The 16,344-nt window shown below is 48.6% G+C and overlaps 6 protein-coding genes across 6 annotated transcripts; 1 reads left to right on the forward strand and 5 right to left on the reverse strand.

Annotated features, from left to right (window-relative positions):
• Positions 1-763: 763 nt before the first annotated feature.
• N7503_003906 (putative TBC domain protein) lies at positions 764-3,101 on the forward strand (the record flags this gene model as incomplete). The annotated part of the gene is made up of 2 exons (XM_057063453.1): positions 764-1,970; positions 2,026-3,101. The coding sequence occupies 2 exons, from the start codon at positions 764-766 to the stop codon at positions 3,090-3,092; spliced, it is 2,274 nt and encodes a 757-aa protein (XP_056924368.1). The 3' UTR covers positions 3,093-3,101.
• Positions 3,102-3,748: 647 nt separating this feature from the next.
• On the reverse strand, positions 3,749-4,834 carry N7503_003907 (putative lipase/esterase; the record flags this gene model as incomplete). Its single annotated transcript, XM_057063454.1, has 1 exon — positions 3,749-4,834. The coding sequence occupies one exon, from the start codon at positions 4,832-4,834 to the stop codon at positions 3,749-3,751; it is 1,086 nt and encodes a 361-aa protein (XP_056924369.1).
• A 1,152-nt stretch (positions 4,835-5,986) lies between these two features.
• N7503_003908 (uncharacterized protein) lies at positions 5,987-9,721 on the reverse strand (the record flags this gene model as incomplete). Its single annotated transcript, XM_057063455.1, has 5 exons — positions 5,987-8,435; positions 8,488-9,010; positions 9,066-9,264; positions 9,321-9,380; positions 9,431-9,721. The coding sequence occupies 5 exons, from the start codon at positions 9,719-9,721 to the stop codon at positions 5,987-5,989; spliced, it is 3,522 nt and encodes a 1,173-aa protein (XP_056924370.1).
• Positions 9,722-10,702: 981 nt separating this feature from the next.
• Positions 10,703-11,086, reverse strand: N7503_003909 (thioredoxin family protein; the record flags this gene model as incomplete). Its single annotated transcript, XM_057063456.1, has 2 exons — positions 10,703-10,997; positions 11,058-11,086. The coding sequence occupies 2 exons, from the start codon at positions 11,084-11,086 to the stop codon at positions 10,703-10,705; spliced, it is 324 nt and encodes a 107-aa protein (XP_056924371.1).
• Positions 11,087-12,660: 1,574 nt separating this feature from the next.
• Positions 12,661-14,510, reverse strand: N7503_003910 (amino acid permease; the record flags this gene model as incomplete). The annotated part of the gene is made up of 5 exons (XM_057063457.1): positions 12,661-13,573; positions 13,624-13,772; positions 13,826-13,867; positions 13,920-14,121; positions 14,179-14,510. 5 exons carry the CDS (start codon positions 14,508-14,510, stop codon positions 12,661-12,663), a joined length of 1,638 nt encoding a protein of 545 aa, XP_056924372.1.
• A 660-nt stretch (positions 14,511-15,170) lies between these two features.
• On the reverse strand, positions 15,171-15,742 carry N7503_003911 (uncharacterized protein; the record flags this gene model as incomplete). The annotated part of the gene is made up of 2 exons (XM_057063458.1): positions 15,171-15,566; positions 15,623-15,742. 2 exons carry the CDS (start codon positions 15,740-15,742, stop codon positions 15,171-15,173), a joined length of 516 nt encoding a protein of 171 aa, XP_056924373.1.
• Between the last annotated feature and the right edge of the window lie 602 nt (positions 15,743-16,344).

The raw sequence follows: 16,344 nt of genomic DNA on the forward strand, positions 1-16,344 counted from the left end.
TGGACAACTACCCGAGTGGTCAAACAGTAAGATCGCTGGGGTCGAGTTTACGATTCTAGGAAATTTGTGTATCCTTTAGGCATCGTGCGGAGTATCTACGGAGGGGGGATTGTCGATACCTACCTTTTTTGGTAGCCCTTTGTAGGGGATAGAGGTACCTGACCAGTACTTGTACAATACACGGCGGTGAATAGTGCAGCACAAGTTCCTCCGAAGTACCCGTGTTCCCTGTTCTCGGCCAGACCGGCCGCCGGACTTGCCTGAGGCTCCGCTTGCAATCAATTCAACTTCGCTTTCATTTTGAAAACATTCTCTTCACGCGACACCTTCATTTACGGCGACTGTTTTCTTGTTTTTTTACTACTCTCGTTTCTATTCTACATTTCTTTCCTCCATCATCCGAACTATCCCACTTTACACCCCCTTGACGGCCCCCAATACACCCCCCGTAATCTCGGGCCTCTCCTGATTCGTTTTCATTTCTACATTTCCACCCGTTATACCTGATCTGGCTAATAACGGCCTGCGGCTGAGCCTGCAATTTCACTTCTTACCCCGTTGATCGATTGGTTTTTTTTTGTGTTTTGATTTTGCATCTGGGAGTCTGCATCCTGCATCCCTCCCCCTCCAGAAACACCGATCCCGAGCCTTGCGTGCGATCTCGAACCCCTTCCGCCATCCTCGTCGATACTTACCTATATTTTTGCCTGGAAGACCGATGGTATTCGTGGAGGATCAGCTTTAAGTGCAATTACATGAGACCATGACCTCCGTCTGCCCGACACCTACTTCCCCGCCCGAATTATCTGGGTCCAAATCGTCCAAATCCTCCTCCTTTCATTCCTCGCAGATCGACGGTGCTGGGGGCATCTTTACGGACATCTCCAATTTCGAAGACATTGGACTGGAGGACGATGGGGAACTCAAGATTGACGATCACTCCACCCCTTATGGTCGAGCCGGCTTGACCGGGCGGTCACCTGCTGCCAGACTGCCTAGCAAGACTCCAGCAACTACGACACGCGATTTGACCGCGACGCCAAAACCGCGTAAACGAAGCCCCCTTCCTCCCATTCACAATCAAATCAATGGAGCCACTCGCCCACCACCATCCGCGGGTTCTCTGTCATCACGATCTTCTAAAAGAAGGGATTCGGCAAGCACGCCCAACTCTGGCGGCTTGACCCCCTCCCAACCCCGAAGGTCACGATCGGTATCACCGTTACGACCGACGTCCAGCCGAAACGCCTCGTCTACCAGTCTCGCGCTGTCTCCGCTATCTGCACGTACACCCTCCCAGAAGCAGATATGGGCGCCCAATCGCAAGTCCGTGAAGGACCTCGAAGAGGAATATCATGATTCGGATGATGAGCTTCCTGATGATGCCAGTCTGTGGAACATTCCGATATCCCCACGCCCAGTCCAAGATCGTCCGAAGTCTCGCGGCACAAGCCCTGGCCGTAGTCCCGGCCCAAGGCCACTGCCGATATCCCATACCGTTACTGACACGCCTGCCGAAAATCCTGCTGCCAATGCCTCCCGAGCAGCTCGCATGAGGCGAGCACCGCAGCGATCGAGCTCTGCTGGGCCCGAACGGGGCCAATTATCGCCTCGGAATCCCCGCGCCTATTCCTACAACAGCTACATGTCGGACCTGTCAGAGGAGGCAAGAATTATCACGGAGGCTCTGGAGTTCCACGAGGAGGAGAATGGCCGTAAACGAGAGGATGCAGTGCAGAACGGTGGTCCGCGTGAACCAAGCACGGAATCACCACGAGCCTCACGCGAAAATATCGAGCTGCCTCCGTTGCAGAAATCTAATATAATGATCGATCCTTTACCTATCAGCAAAGAGAAGGAGAAGGTTCTCACGCGAACACGGCCTAGTTGGTTACCGCCTAAGGATCAGAAAGAGGAAAAGAAGCATCTGAAGGAGTACCAGCAGATGATGGCTCAATCAAAGGAAACTGGTGGGTTTACTTGGCATCTTAGCGTGAGGTGTGCATCCGACTAACCATATTACAGACAAACGCAGGGCTGCGCGAGCCGCGTCCGCCCAGTGCGAGAAGGACTCTACCAGAGAAACCCTTCAAAACATTTGGGATGAATACGTCTACCCCAACTGGGACCGAGCCTTGCGCGAACCCCGTACTCGAGAACTTTGGTGGCGTGGAATCCCACCTCGCAACCGAGGAGAGATGTGGAAACGTGCTTTAGGCAACGAGTTATCCTTGACGGAGGAGTCGTTTACGAAAGCACTTCAGCGAGCCAGGGACTTGCGGTCTAGAACCGAACAGGAACCCAGCGAAAGCAACAAGCGAATGCTTGAATGCTTTGAGGCAATTGAGAAAGACGTGTCACAAGCCTTCTCGGATTTGAATCTCTTCCAGGAGGGTGGACCGTTACGCGAGACCCTTGTGGACGTGCTACAGGCATATTCTATGTACCGCAGCGATGTTGGATACATCCACGGCCTTCATACTATTGCCGCTCTACTTGTCCTTCAATTTCCGACTCCAAGCTCTGCATTTGTTGCTATGGCCAATGCTCTTAACCGTCCTCTGCCAGTCGCTTTCCTCACTTGGGACCGTGGTGCCATGGCACGCACATATACACTGGCCACGGATACTCTGCGCTACAAATTTCCTCGTCTCGCCGTTCACCTCATTGAGACTCTCTGTCTGACAGAGGAAGAGATCTGGGAACCAATATTCCGCACTCTACTCACTAATGGCCTCGACCTCGAGCGTGTTTCTCGTGTGTGGGATTGCTGGGTCTTTGAGGGTGACCGTATTATGATTCGTTCCGCTGTCGCCATTCTCGGCTGTCTCCAAGCACAACTGTTCTCTTTCCATCAACCGGATGATGAGAGTCGTCTTACAGTGCGCAACATTCTAGGCTGGGGACCTCGCCACGTCGGCGCGAACAATCAAAAACCCAAGGATCGCCACAGCGCGCCTGCCGCTACCGGTTTCGGCGGTGGTCAGCTCTCGAACCCCGGTGTGGCCGATTATTGGGTCTTGACCGCTGCTGGTAACGAAGACGGGTTCATGACCGCAGTGAGAGAAGCTGGAAAAGTCCGGCAACAATAGACTGGAGTTTTTCGATTCCACAGCGCATGTTTTATGCCGCATACCCTCGTTATAACTCCTTTACGCCACTACACCTTTTTTGTATGCATTGGTGCTCTCATATCTCTTACCCAAATCAATCCGCTGAATACCCGGAGAGTGTGCCATGACTTTTTCCGTTCTGCTGTATAGTGGACTAATGATGGGTGGCTTGGCCCACCCCAACGCCGATTTGCTTATTGTCTATCACTTGACTGATTTACACATTCGCGCCTTGCGTCCTTTCATTGTGCCCGTTTGGGCTTCCACCTTTCTTTGTCCTTTTCACTTCTCCTATTGTATTTTTTACCATTATGTTCCTCGGATGCATCTCGTCCCTGTCAAGGTCGATAGCGGTATACGTAGCAATCAAGGCTCTTTCTCTTCATTTTGTTTCGAAAACCATGGGGTATACTTGTGGCCTGTTGGGAATTTGTGATGCTTGGTAGTTGTGGCCCATCCCAGTTGACTCTTAATGAACCAGACGGACTTGATATATCGACGAAGACTAGTGTAGACTCTTTCTTTGCAGCTGGCAATATCTGCAGGGCTGGTATCCACGAATTCATTCAAAAATTTGATTAATTGAACCTTGATTGCTCTATCGAATATTCTTTATACACAGATCCAAACATTCATCATGGAGTCCCACTTATTTCCAAACAAGTTTCAAGGAAGGTCAGGATTGCCTTCATCATACTTCCATCGTAATACGCCAAGGCGCAATCAAGACCGGGCTGAACATGAGACTCGCCAGGGGCTATTGCAAGAACAAAGTCCCTTTGCTTCACCAGGTCAAGGCCTGTCTTAGTGCCAACACGAATGCTTTCACATCCCATAAAGTCCCGCCCAAATTTCTGGCAGGAATTCAGAAGAATTTCCGACGTCCCCACAGCTAAGATTGCCTTGCGGCATATCGCGTGCTCATGTTCACCTGGAAAGAGTCTCTTCCAGACGGCGACTGCGTCCTCCGCCTCGTACGGATTACTCCATAGTTCATTCAATGCGGGTTTAAACATCTTCCTGAACATATTGACTCTCTCTTGTGTTAGATAATCGTTCGGCGCGTGTGGGAGGTTCTCCGACATCGTCAACCAAGGGGAGACGAGAAAGACAGCCTTGAATTGACTACCGCGAAGATCAATTGCAGGGGCGTACGGCGAAGGATGGGCAATATGAGCCAACAGGCTCGCTGTTAGATGTCCGCCTGCGCTGTCGCCGCCAAGGATAATGTTCTCCGCTTGAATGCCCTCCTTCTCCAGAAGATAGCGAAGGCTGGCCACAGCTTGAATCAGTTGACACGGGTATTGCTGCTCGGGACTGAGTGAATACTCCAAGAATACGATCTGCTCCGCTTCACAGGCCGCCGCGCAGCGCATCAAGAATGGGATGTGCCCCTCTGCTCGCATTGGGTTATGATATCCACCGCCATGCGAGTAGAATATTGTCGGTCCACCTGGTTTTGCCGCAGGGGGCGTGACGATGTGTAATACCGGAGTTGGTATATCACGCTCACTGTCAAGAAGAGCACGGTCCAAAGAGATAGCTGTGTGTTCCAGATCATGTTTGCGACAGTATTCCTGGATCCTGGGACCTGTCAAAGGCCAGCGTGAGCTGGCAGCCCGTTGCTTGTTCGTGAGAGAGGCCCCAGATGCCTGTAGGTAAGCTAGTGGAAATTTCTGACGCCAATTGAGCCCCGAAATTTCACCTTGCGATAGAAACATTGAAGCAAAATTGAATGCTAAGCGGACGGCTGGACATAATCGATTTAGAAAGTTGCACTAGAGTTTTCTTGTATGAGGCAAGAAATGAGGTTAAGACATACCCAGCAAAGGCATCAGCCAAGCAAGCGAGATTCTGTCATAGAGACATAATGGTTCAGGGAGCACTTGCTTCGAAGCAACATTCGACATTGAATCCAAAGTCGTTTGATAGGATTTGTGATATAGTACGAGAGGAGGGTTTCAAAGCAGGACGGACGGGCTACATAGCAGAGAGCAGAGTACCGGGACTTCCGCAGTTAACTTCGACCAGAGGATATATCAGTCAAAGCTAGACCTCGGCCAAGTGCAAATGGCCCTAGTATCCAATCATGACCCGTGACCTGACCCCTTGGCTCGCTGACTAAGGGACCGTGGTGCTGGTAACTATAAGCGCTTGCATGCAGTGATAATCAAATTAGACGATCTTTCCTTCTATAAACCACCTCTAGGTCTCCTTTCTTGTCTCCTTCCCTCCCGTGGCCGAACTAGATTTAGAAAGCGGGGTTGGTTCGCATTGGCTTGATGGTTCGCAGACATTACCCCGCTTCAGTGCCTACTGTGGGGAACCCTTTTTACTTATTATTGCCAGTCAGACCGGAAGAGGTCTTTCCGGCCTGTATCGAGACATCTCTTTTTCGTTCCGCTGGTATGCTAGGAGCGTGTAGTGTATCTAGCATCTCGAGCGATGAAGGCCAAATTTGGATCTGAATTGGTGTTTTTAAGTTGCTAATTGGTGACTGTATATCGCTGGGAGGATAGAAGGGTGTGCATGTGGGATAAATCCTGTACCCGTACCTGCATCTAGTTGGGCCGTAGCGGGCTACGTACCTCGCTCTTCTTCAAGATCTCGAGGAATATTAGGGTGCGTGGCTCGGTACGGCGCGTGTACCAACGCCTCCTTATCCATCGAGCCCTATGCCACACGTATTCCATGACTATTTCATGAGCTATCGGGTCTAAGTGCATAAAAGCGCCAAGGCCACTCTCTTAGAGCTATGAGTCATTCATGACACGATACAATCTCAGTCACTAACTGTGTTTCACATGGCTTATACGGCGGAATGCATCCAAAAGGTAACCAAGGATATCCGCAAAACTCAAGCCAACTCGGGACTATTCAAGATCGGCTGTGCTCTCCAGTGTATCAGGATGGGTTTCGCCGAGCTTCGCCTTGCGAGTCTGCAGCACCTGTATCTCCAGCGCCTCTGCTTCCGGCAATCGGCCCAGGTCCCGGAAAATTGACGCTAGGTTGTCCATGCTTGTAAGAGTGTCAGGATGGTCCTCGCCAAGCACCCTCTTGCGAGTCTCCAATATCTGTACGAGCAGCGCCTCGGCTTCCGGCAATCGGCCCAGTTTCCAATATATTGACGCTAGATTGTGCATGCTCGTAAGAGTCTTAGGATGCTCCTCGCCAAGAATTCTTTTGAAAGCTTCCACTACCTGTACCTGCAGCGTATGGGCTTCTTGGAATCGGCCGAGGCTCAATAATGTAAACGCTTGTTCTCCCATGCTCAAAAGAGTGTCAGGATGTTCCTCGCCAAGTATCCTCTTCCGAGACTCCAGCACCTGCATCTGTAGCACCTCAACTTCCGGTAATCGGTCCAAATGTGACAATGTTGAAGCGAGGTTGCCCATGCTTATAAGAGTTTCAGGATGGTCCTCACCTAGCACTCTCTTGCGAGTCTCCAGCACCTGCGTCTGTAGCGCCTCAGATTCCGAAAATTGGCCTAGGTTCCAGTATGATACCGCTAGGTTGTTTAGGGTGTTGAGGGTGTGTGGATGCTCCTCGCCAAGCACTTTCCTTCGAGCCTCTAGTACTTGTACCTCTAGCGCCTTAGCTTCTAGAAATCTGCCCTGGTTCAAATACATAACCGCTAGGTTATTCAGGGTGATTAACGTGTGGGGATGCTCCTCGCCAAGCACCCTCTTCTGAGCCTCGAGCACCTGCACCTCCAGCGCCTCAGCTTCTAGATTTCGGCCTAAGCTCGAGAATTCAAACGCTAGGCTGCGCATTCTCCCAAGAGTGTCAGGGTGGTCCTCACCAAGCACCCTCTTGCTTGTATCCACCAGCTGTGTCTTCAGCCTCTCAGCTTCTTGCAATCGGCCTAGGTCCGATAATACTGCTGCTAGGTTGCTCATCCACGTGAGGGTATCAGGATGCTCTGCACCATGAATCCTTTTGCTAGTCTCCACTACCTGTACCCCTAGCGATTCAGCTTCCGGAAACCGGCCTAGTCTCCAGAATGTTGCCGCTAGGTTGCCCATGCTCGAAAGTGTATCAGGATGCTCTGCGCCAAAAACCTTTTTACGGGCTTTCATCGCTTTTACTGCCATAGGCTCGAGATCAATCATGATTCCTTTGTCTAGAGCATAGGACACTCCCTGGATGAGAAGCGAAGCCCATTTTTGTAGTGATTCCTCTGAATTGGGTCGTTGTGACATCGCCGACTTAATGTGTGAGAAAAGGAACTGGCAACCTCCCCAGTCCTCATCATCCCCAGAAGGAAATCCGTTGTAGAGCTTGTCAATGAAAAGCTCCTTCCAGCGCTCAATCTGTCCAGAGGCCTCAAGCCACGTCCGCGTGGAAAGCTGGACTAGCCTATGCATTTCGAAGACCTTGGCATCCTGACTCATAGAGATGAACGAGTAATCTCTCAAGGTCATAATATCATCTTCAAACCCATCATCAGAGTCTTCATCAGTGCTACTGTCATCATCGCTACCGCCGGCATCTCTTTGGGCCTTTACATCATGCAGTAAGTCTTCCGGAATTCCTTGCCGGTCGAAAAAGCTCATGAGGGAAAGGAGATCTGCCGCCGACGGTCTTATCTTTCGGATGTAATCGAATGATAGTTGCCAAGTGATCAGGATAGAGTTCTTTGCTTCCCAGTCTCGTTGGCGATGGCCCGCCTCGTAACTTAGAAGCCTTGCCATTTTATGGTCGGTTTTCTGGAGGGTTTCAAGATACTGAGGTATGGAACAACGGGGCGCTCGACACTTTATGTACGCTGCCGCTTGCACGATTGCTAGAGGCATGAACTCAAGTGCTTCTATTAGCTTTGAAATATCCTCTTTGTTTGCTTGTATCCCGAGCTTCTTCTCCATAAGAGCCGATGCTTGTGACTTATCCATCGGGTTGACGGCAATGATGTCGCTGTCGTCAACGATTTTCGATGCCACACTCCTGCTTCGAGTTGTCATAATGAGTAGGCCATGTTGACACTGAGGAATGAAAGCTGAAAGTGGCTGCTTAAAAGCGCCGTTCCCAATGTCCACCTGTGTTTCCATGTTGACAGATATATGTGCCTGCAGAACATCATCATCGTCAACGTTATCAAGAATCAAAACCCATTTTTTATTCTTTGCATCTTGAAGCCAATCACAAACGAGCTTGAATATGTTGGCCTGCGGATCGTGACGGCCAGTGATCTTAGCTCGGTTGGCAATCTCCCAATAACTTTGCTCGAAGCGCGCTGTATTACTTGCATAAACCCAGAAAACCCATGTGTCAGGTGATTGTTCGCGGATTCGGTAGGAACATTCAATGGCTAGCTGGGACTTCCTGTTGGATAGTTAGCAGGCATTCCATAAAGGATTCTGACTCTCCAACTCACCCAACGCCACCAAGGCCAACGAAAGCTATTCTTGACCTCGGATTTGTATCCTTTTCGTCAGAACGCAACTTAGAAAGCCTCTTGTCGACTTCGTCAAGTAGTGTTCCACGATTAATGAATTCCGGATCACGGCTGAAGGGTACTGTTGATATAGGCTTCGGTGACGATTCCAGTTGCTTTGGGGTAATTTCGACCTGTCCAAAATGCTCTCCCAACTTTTGCAGCGTCTCTTGCTGTATATCCGCCATCGCTTTCTGATTAGATGCAAGTTCTTGGTTCTGATCGATAATCGTGGTCGTGTTATCTTGTATAGCCGCTGTTCGTTTGTCCATGAGAATGGCGTTGGAGACAAGAAACTCGCCGTTTCCAACCATGCTTTGAAGAACCTCACTCATGGCGTCAACGGTCCTAAACGTAGCCAGGCCGAGAGCTTGGTTCAACTCGTTCATGGCCTCCTCCATCTGTGTACTGGCTGCGGCCAGTTCTCCATCGGATCCCATCATTAGGTTCTCGAACCATTTCTCTAGAGAATAACAATTAGAAAAACCTTCTATAGGTGTGTGCGCTAGACAGCTTACTGAGTCGTTTTTCCGCGGCATACCTTTGCGCAACAGAGCAAATCTTCAGGATACTTGAGAAGACACGTATGACACAGCGTTGAAACGGAGGCATGTTTGGCATTTTCTGGTCAATCATTGAGAGCCTATCAAAAAAGCGATGCGTGAAATCGAGAAATCCCATGATTTTATCGTAATCAGCAGACACGTCGGCGAAGGACTACATGCGTCAATTAGAACGTCCTAGGTCTCGTTGTTTCTTTTACAGTTTCATACCTGCATGACTTGTCCAAAGGCCGTAAAGATCAGGCTAGCTGGCATAGCCGGCGGGAAGGCCTGTAAATGATCAGCATATTGTACTATATCAATGTCTATCGTTGGCATACCGATGCAGCATTTCCCAAATTTTGTCCAATGTCGATGATATTCTGTATCAAAAACATATTATTTTTCAACGCGCTCCGCACTTTGGCCACCTTAGACGTGTCGTCACGAAATGTTTTAAATTTCCTGAAAATGCCTTCAGTCCCCTTCATGACAGCGTCCATACTATCAAGTCTTCCCATCTGAAGACTTCGCCCGGTCGCCTCTTCGTACTCTTCCACTGCTGCTTGCCAAAGCTGAGCAAGGTCAGGTCGTGTCTCTTCAGCCACACCATTTGCTACTTGAGCCGCCATGCTTTGAAATTATGTATCAGCTTGGGACAGTAATTTCTGCGAAGGATGGGAGATGGCTAATCACAGGGATAGGATGATTCAAGGCCACAAGTCTGGTGCAATATCCCTCCAACCAAAGTAGTGGGGGTGGGGGCTGTAAGACGCGCCCCTCCATATTGGTGATTGTGCCTCGGGGTCAAAGCTCTCTGTATTTTGAGTTCGCCTGGTCTCTATGCCACGCATCTGAAAGTGAACCTGCAAGAAAGATCCGCGTACTGCCCCTCAGCAGACCCACACCTGAAAGTGAAACCAACAAAGATCATCCACGCACTGCCTCTCGGACCCATAGCAGGCCTGTGGTTTAAGTGAAAGAGGAGAATACCATAATCGCGATCATCGTATCATGCCGCTCGAAGTCTTAGGCGAGCATTATTCAAAGATATCGAGAATTTACCTTCAAGCTATTCTATCTTGTAAATATCATATACAGGCATACATACCACGATCTATTGAGCCGTAGTTCTGGCCTTGGACCCCTGTGGATAAAGGAACTATGTGGGCAGCTGTGACTCGAGACCGAGGCCACCGAAACAACCGAATGCCCAACTCTACAACACACAGTGGTGTAGGTGACTCACGAATCGCCTGAGCACCGGACATCGAGTTTTCAAGCGCAATATTGATTTCCCCTAGAAAAATTGTCATGTCGGTACTGGTTTGCTCCGGACATGTGACCTAATCCGTATCTGCTTAAATTTTCCCTCTCCCATTTCAATGATGGCTAATGGCATTTGCAGCGACGATGCTTATCAACCTCGAACAATAGGACAAAAATTCACATGCCCATATTCCTTGTTACTTCAATCGAACGCCAGTTGGTATGTTGTACAATGCATACTTTACAATAAATCATAGCTATCGTATTCAAAACAGTTGCGTTCAAGGGCCATCGTCTCCACTGAAAATCACTCAAATACCGATATCAATTGGACATCTTGTAAATTAAGCAATCTTTTCACACAGCTGTTGTAGCTTTGTCCGGTTGGCACCAAGCGAAAATTCGTCCACCTTCTTGCCGTCTTTGAACGCTACGAAATACGGCATAGCCCTGACGCCAGCTTTATCGGCGATTGCCTGGTCCGCGTCAACATCCACATAATAACATTCCATGCCAGGGTACCTTTCCGCCATGGATTTGAAAACAGGTCCAACTAATTGGCATTGGTTGTTGTACGCTGCCATAAAATGTATCATCACAGCGTTCCCACTATTAACGACCTCGTCGTACTTCGCCATCCTAGAAAAACGTTCAACATCTGCGGAAAGTATTAGGAGAGTCCATGGAATTTGAATTTACCCCTTTAAACATTGGACCTCTCCAGGCATCGTGTATTTCGAAAAGAGCTGGTAAGTGTGGTGAAAGGTATGAAGGTGTGGTATGAATCGAAGGATTATGTTTATATTTGTGAAGACTGGGAATTAGCAAGATTAAGTACTTTTGGCTTGCAAACCTAATCTAAGAGAATTCCATCCTCGGTGGCTCCTGGCCAACCAACCAGATTTCATATGCTGTCACTGATATACCTATTGCCTGCCTGTAGTGAAGAAACCAAAGTGGATCAAAAACTGGGGGAGCTGAAAGCCGCACACCGCTCTTTTACGCGTTATATAAGATTGATAGATTTATATGCTTTGATTGGCTGCCAGCACATCTATACGGTATATTCACTTAGCTTTTCAGCTGATCTTTGGTATCTCCTTAGCCATTAGAGCTCATGAAAAATTATGGACTCGATAGTTTGGTTTATTAAGGGACAACCGCTATCCTTTCTTTTTTTCATTTCTTAGTAAACTCTAAGCACACAACATCCATGGATTCACATGGCTTGAATCTACAAGATTTCTATTTTTGTATTTCAATTATCCTAGTCATAAAGAGCGCACCATAATCGCCATTTGCGAAAGTAGGCAATTAGGCACACACACTTAACGACATCACGGATTCATCTTTATATTAGTCTGTCCAGGAGGCTTCATATATGCATCTACGACAGTATTTGACAAGCAGAATTCAAGGATTTGAACCATGATTGTACAAAGACTGCGCACCTGAGCAGCTGGTCGGAGCGCCATAATTGAACACCACGAAATTAGTTGAACACTCATACTCATCGCATTTGGAGTAGCGCAGTAATTGTAATCCAGGATAAATGCCATCTCAGGTCTGAACGAACTTCGCATCACCTCGCCTAATCCGAGTCGATATATGAGATAACGCTTTACTAGAGCCATGCGGTTATAGGATCTTGCGACGGAATCGCTGTCCCCATTGGTATCTGCGCCAAGCCAAACCATGTCAAGAACCGACCGGTCTATGCATCGGAAAGGACCATATTCCGGCCTAAGCAATCTGGCAGGGTACCCTTCAAGGTTAAGACCACCCTGCCGCGCGATCGCGATCTGATCTTTGACCCCCAACTACCCAACGCTGCAATTAGGTGACTCAACTTTGTACTTGGGACTGTACTCAAACAAGTTACTCTCCGAATCTCCGAATCTTGTAAATTACGCTACTTAGAATGCGGTTAGTGAGGATGTTCAAGTGTTTTTTTGGATGTTCAATCATCGCGCTCCCACGTGTGCCGTCTCTTTACGTAAGGAGTGCCTCAGTCCGGTGTGGAGCTCGGAGTAAAGATCCACGCCGATTGGACAGTCCATCCGCCGGCGCCCGAGCCTCGTTGTTGAGGATGCGTAACGCCGTTATCAAGACTAGCACATTACAGTTATTTGAAATCTAGGGGCCTTGAAGTCAAGTTCTCCTTGATATAAGGGCGAAAGTCTCTCATTTAAGTTTTGTACAACGCTGCCAGTCGAGATTAGATCAGGGATTCAGACTTATAAGCATGATCGGAATCTCTAAATATCCAGTGCGTTGTATATATACCTATATATAAAGCTTCTTAAAATAGCCAATCTACGGCCTGCTTGAGGAGTCTCCCTTCTAGTATAGTAGACATTGAGAAAGGCGAATTCTCCTGTTCGTCAGTTTCTGCGATAATTCCTGTTTTCGCATGATCGTACTGATCCGTTAACAAGTCCATCTCATCCAGGGGCACAAGTTTAGTTCTCTTGTACACTTTCCAGCCAATGACCATGACAATCATGATTGCTACCTCAACATAGTACGAAGCAAACTTGACAGCATCAAAGTCGGGGCTAAAGCACGACCAGCCTTGAATGAGAACAAGAAGGATGTTCAAAACGACTGCGAAGGCCGGGCCCACAGGATACGTGAAGTTTTTGAAGGGAAGAAGATGATCCAAGTTCTGACGGCGAATGGCAGCACGGAAGCGAAGGGATGTAAAGCAAATACACGCCCAGGCGATCTGATTGGAGACTCCGACCATATTCTGTAGCCAAGTCCAGACTTGACCAGCGCCGATTTTGCTGGCTCCAAAACATAGTGCGCTTATGACTGCTGTAGCCAGGACTGCTAGCCATGGGATTTGGAAGCGGTTCAAGCGGCTCAGTTGACAGGGGGCGTATCCATCAATGGCCAAGGTGTACATCAGTCGAGATCCCGCGAAGAGGGCATGATTAGCTGCTGATATCGCGCTCGTGATCACCACGGCATTGATGAAGCTTCCTGCTACGGCGCTGCCAGCTTCTTGAAAGACGATTGTGAAAGGGCTGGTGGCGGAAGTCTTGCTAGAGAGACCGGGAAATGTGTACGGTACATCGAGACCGATCAAGGCAACTGAAACGATGAAAAAGAGGATTATTCGCCAGAAGACGTTGCGGATAATACTGGGATATGTTCGAGCGGCGTTTTTTGTCTCGCCAGCTGTGATTGCAACATTTTCTGTTCCACCACTGTGCATTGTTAGCAATGGAACTCAAGCTGTATATTGGTTGCATCTTACTAGGCGAAAGATGCTGTTACGAAGACAGAAGCGAATCCCTTGATTCCACCCACGAATGGGGCATCGCCAACGTAAAAATAACGGTCGCCGAAATAAGTGTGTTGGGTGTTGGCACCACAGTTCACAACGATTCCGACGATGATGAAGGCCTGAATTGAATCAGATATGAAAAGCACGATTATCGGCAGACTCGAGAACTTACTACTATGGTGACAACCTTGAGTAGAGACAACCAGTACTCAGTCTGAGTCCTAGTTAGCTTCGCTTTCATCGGGCCGGCTAGTCAGCGTTCTCACCTCTCCATAAACCTTAACAGAGCAAAAGTTCAAACCCAGAACGAAGGCAAGGCATATAAGGCTAGAAGCCCAGCCAGGGAAAGCATCAGTCCAGTACTCCACCAGAATCTGCAGTGCTATGATATCCGAGGCAACGGACACCGCATCGTTAGCCCAGTAGTTCCAAGTCAAGGCGAACCCCAGAGACTCATCCACAAAGCGGCTGGGAGAATTGGAGAATTAGAAGAGCTCAAAGCTATGTTAAGCAAGCATGACTTACCCTGAATATGTACAGAATGATCCGGCTATCGGCATGAATGCGACCATCTCGCCCAGACTTAGCATTGTGATGAAGACTATGCCACCACAGACCGCATATGCAATCAGCATTGATGCCGGACCACCCTTAGCTAATGCGTTTCCAGTTCCAAGAAATAATGCAGTCCCTATCGTTCCCCCAATGGCAATCATCTGAACTTGACGAGGGGATAGCTTGCGCGCTAACCGGTCGGCAGCAACAGTGCCTCTTTGTGTGCCATCGTTGGAATTGCATGAATCCGAGGGCTGGTCCGGAGGTGGTTGTGTTTGCTTTTCACAGTCCCTTTCTAACATTTTGAAAGACAAGACAATTATTCATAGAATATAATTGATGACCGTGCGGGACGGAGTAGGATCGAAATTCCTTTATGGTCAGAATGCACGCAAGTGGCCAGTACTGGAGGTATTCGAAATCTGTAGGGATTCATATATGCAATACAAAATCTACTTCGTACACTGTGCAGGCGGAAAGTATCGATCGCATATTGCATTATCACGCAATTTGGGGCGTTAATGGGCAACCAGTCTAGGGAGATCTCTGACCCTGCTGCTGGTCTCCATCTGCTCCACCCAGAGCGGAGCAAGCGTTACGAATTGGAAGCTTAATACACCGAGCCTTGACATATACACAGAGAACCTCTTTCCAGGCTCCACCGCCAATTGATTATTGGGCGACAGTAACAGATTGACAGACACGGTGATCACACGGCTTGGACTACGTACATAACGCGCAACTGAATCCCCACCCACTTGGCGCGCATGAATTCTTAATAATTACTAAAGCATACAATCCTCATTTCGCCGACTCCGTCGGTTGATGAAAATGGCTCAATGATTAATCCACGTCAATTCTTGGCAGTGGGCTCAGAAAATAATCTAGTCCGTGTGTATTGGCCAAGGCAATTATGAGGACGACTGTACATATTGGGGATTTCGCACGAGTGCTTCCGTCAGTCAATCATTAAGGAAAGGATGATCGGCGAGGTTATGCCAAAAATTGATCTCAAAATCTTGAAGATTGCTGCTGTCCCATAGACCCCAACTCCCACCTTCCAAGGTAGCCATCGTTTCGGAGTCTGGTAGAAGGTCGGGTTGAGTACCCGGCATGGCTGCCATGCTGTGCGTAAGCATACGGTCGAGGAGACTTTTGATTGTTTGAGCGGCACGAGCTAGTAAAGCGAAGTTAGGGGAGTCAATGTACACTAAGGTACCACGTTCGATCTCTCCCACGAGAATGCTCAGATCTTGGAAGACCTTCGAAACACTGAGATCAGGAATGTCTGTGGCAAATCCCTGGTTGACAAGGGTGAGGCAGATGAGCCCGGCGGCCGATAAGCCGTAGTAGGCAACCTGATTTTTGAGGATAAGATTAGCTGCCTATTTGATTCCGGAGTGGTTTAGCTCACCTTCCAAACTAGAGAAGTTCCAGAATTTATGATCTGGTCTTTCAGCATTATTGTCTCCACGACAAGGCTAAGCATTTCCGTCGAAACCCGAAACAGGCCTGGATCTCGGCCCGTTGTCATAGGGCAAACACAAGCCAGCCGCAGAAGGAAGTGCACATGGAGATAATTGAGCTTCATATTAGCCATGAAATCACGCTCCACTGGTTGTCGATTGCACGACTTAAGATCACATTCTAATCGATAGTCTGCAGGAACGGCATTCCACTGGGCACAAGCATCGGCATCAATTAGTCTAAATATTGTTAGTCAATAGATATCCTGGGCCCGGATCAGGCCATCAGGAGGCTTAGTTACCGTGCTTGACGATTCCTTTCATCATAGTCATCCGTGGTATACAAGTCTAATATATCCTCTTTCAAAATTCCACACAGAGCAGCCCACCGTGAGTCAGTGATGAAGTTAGGCCCTCTAGCTTGGCTCCATATAGGTGGTTTGCGGGATGCTTTCTGGGGTGGTTGTGGATCTAGATTTGGAAGGTAAAAGTGACAAAATTTGCGGACAATCCGAGGGGGCCGACCAAGAAAAATAGACACATTCTTGTCTGCTGAATAAGTACGACAAAAGGCTGTCTGACGAAGCCTATTGAGAAAATCTGGAACGTCACCGAATGATTCTGGCTTTTGTTGATGATAGCCAAGAGCAAAAAGAGAAGCAGCTACGTC

This window comes from Penicillium pulvis (genome assembly GCF_028828015.1).
Source record: "Penicillium pulvis strain IBT 33274 chromosome Unknown contig_1_segment0_segment0, whole genome shotgun sequence".
NCBI classification, from domain to species: Eukaryota; Fungi; Ascomycota; class Eurotiomycetes; order Eurotiales; family Aspergillaceae; genus Penicillium; species Penicillium pulvis.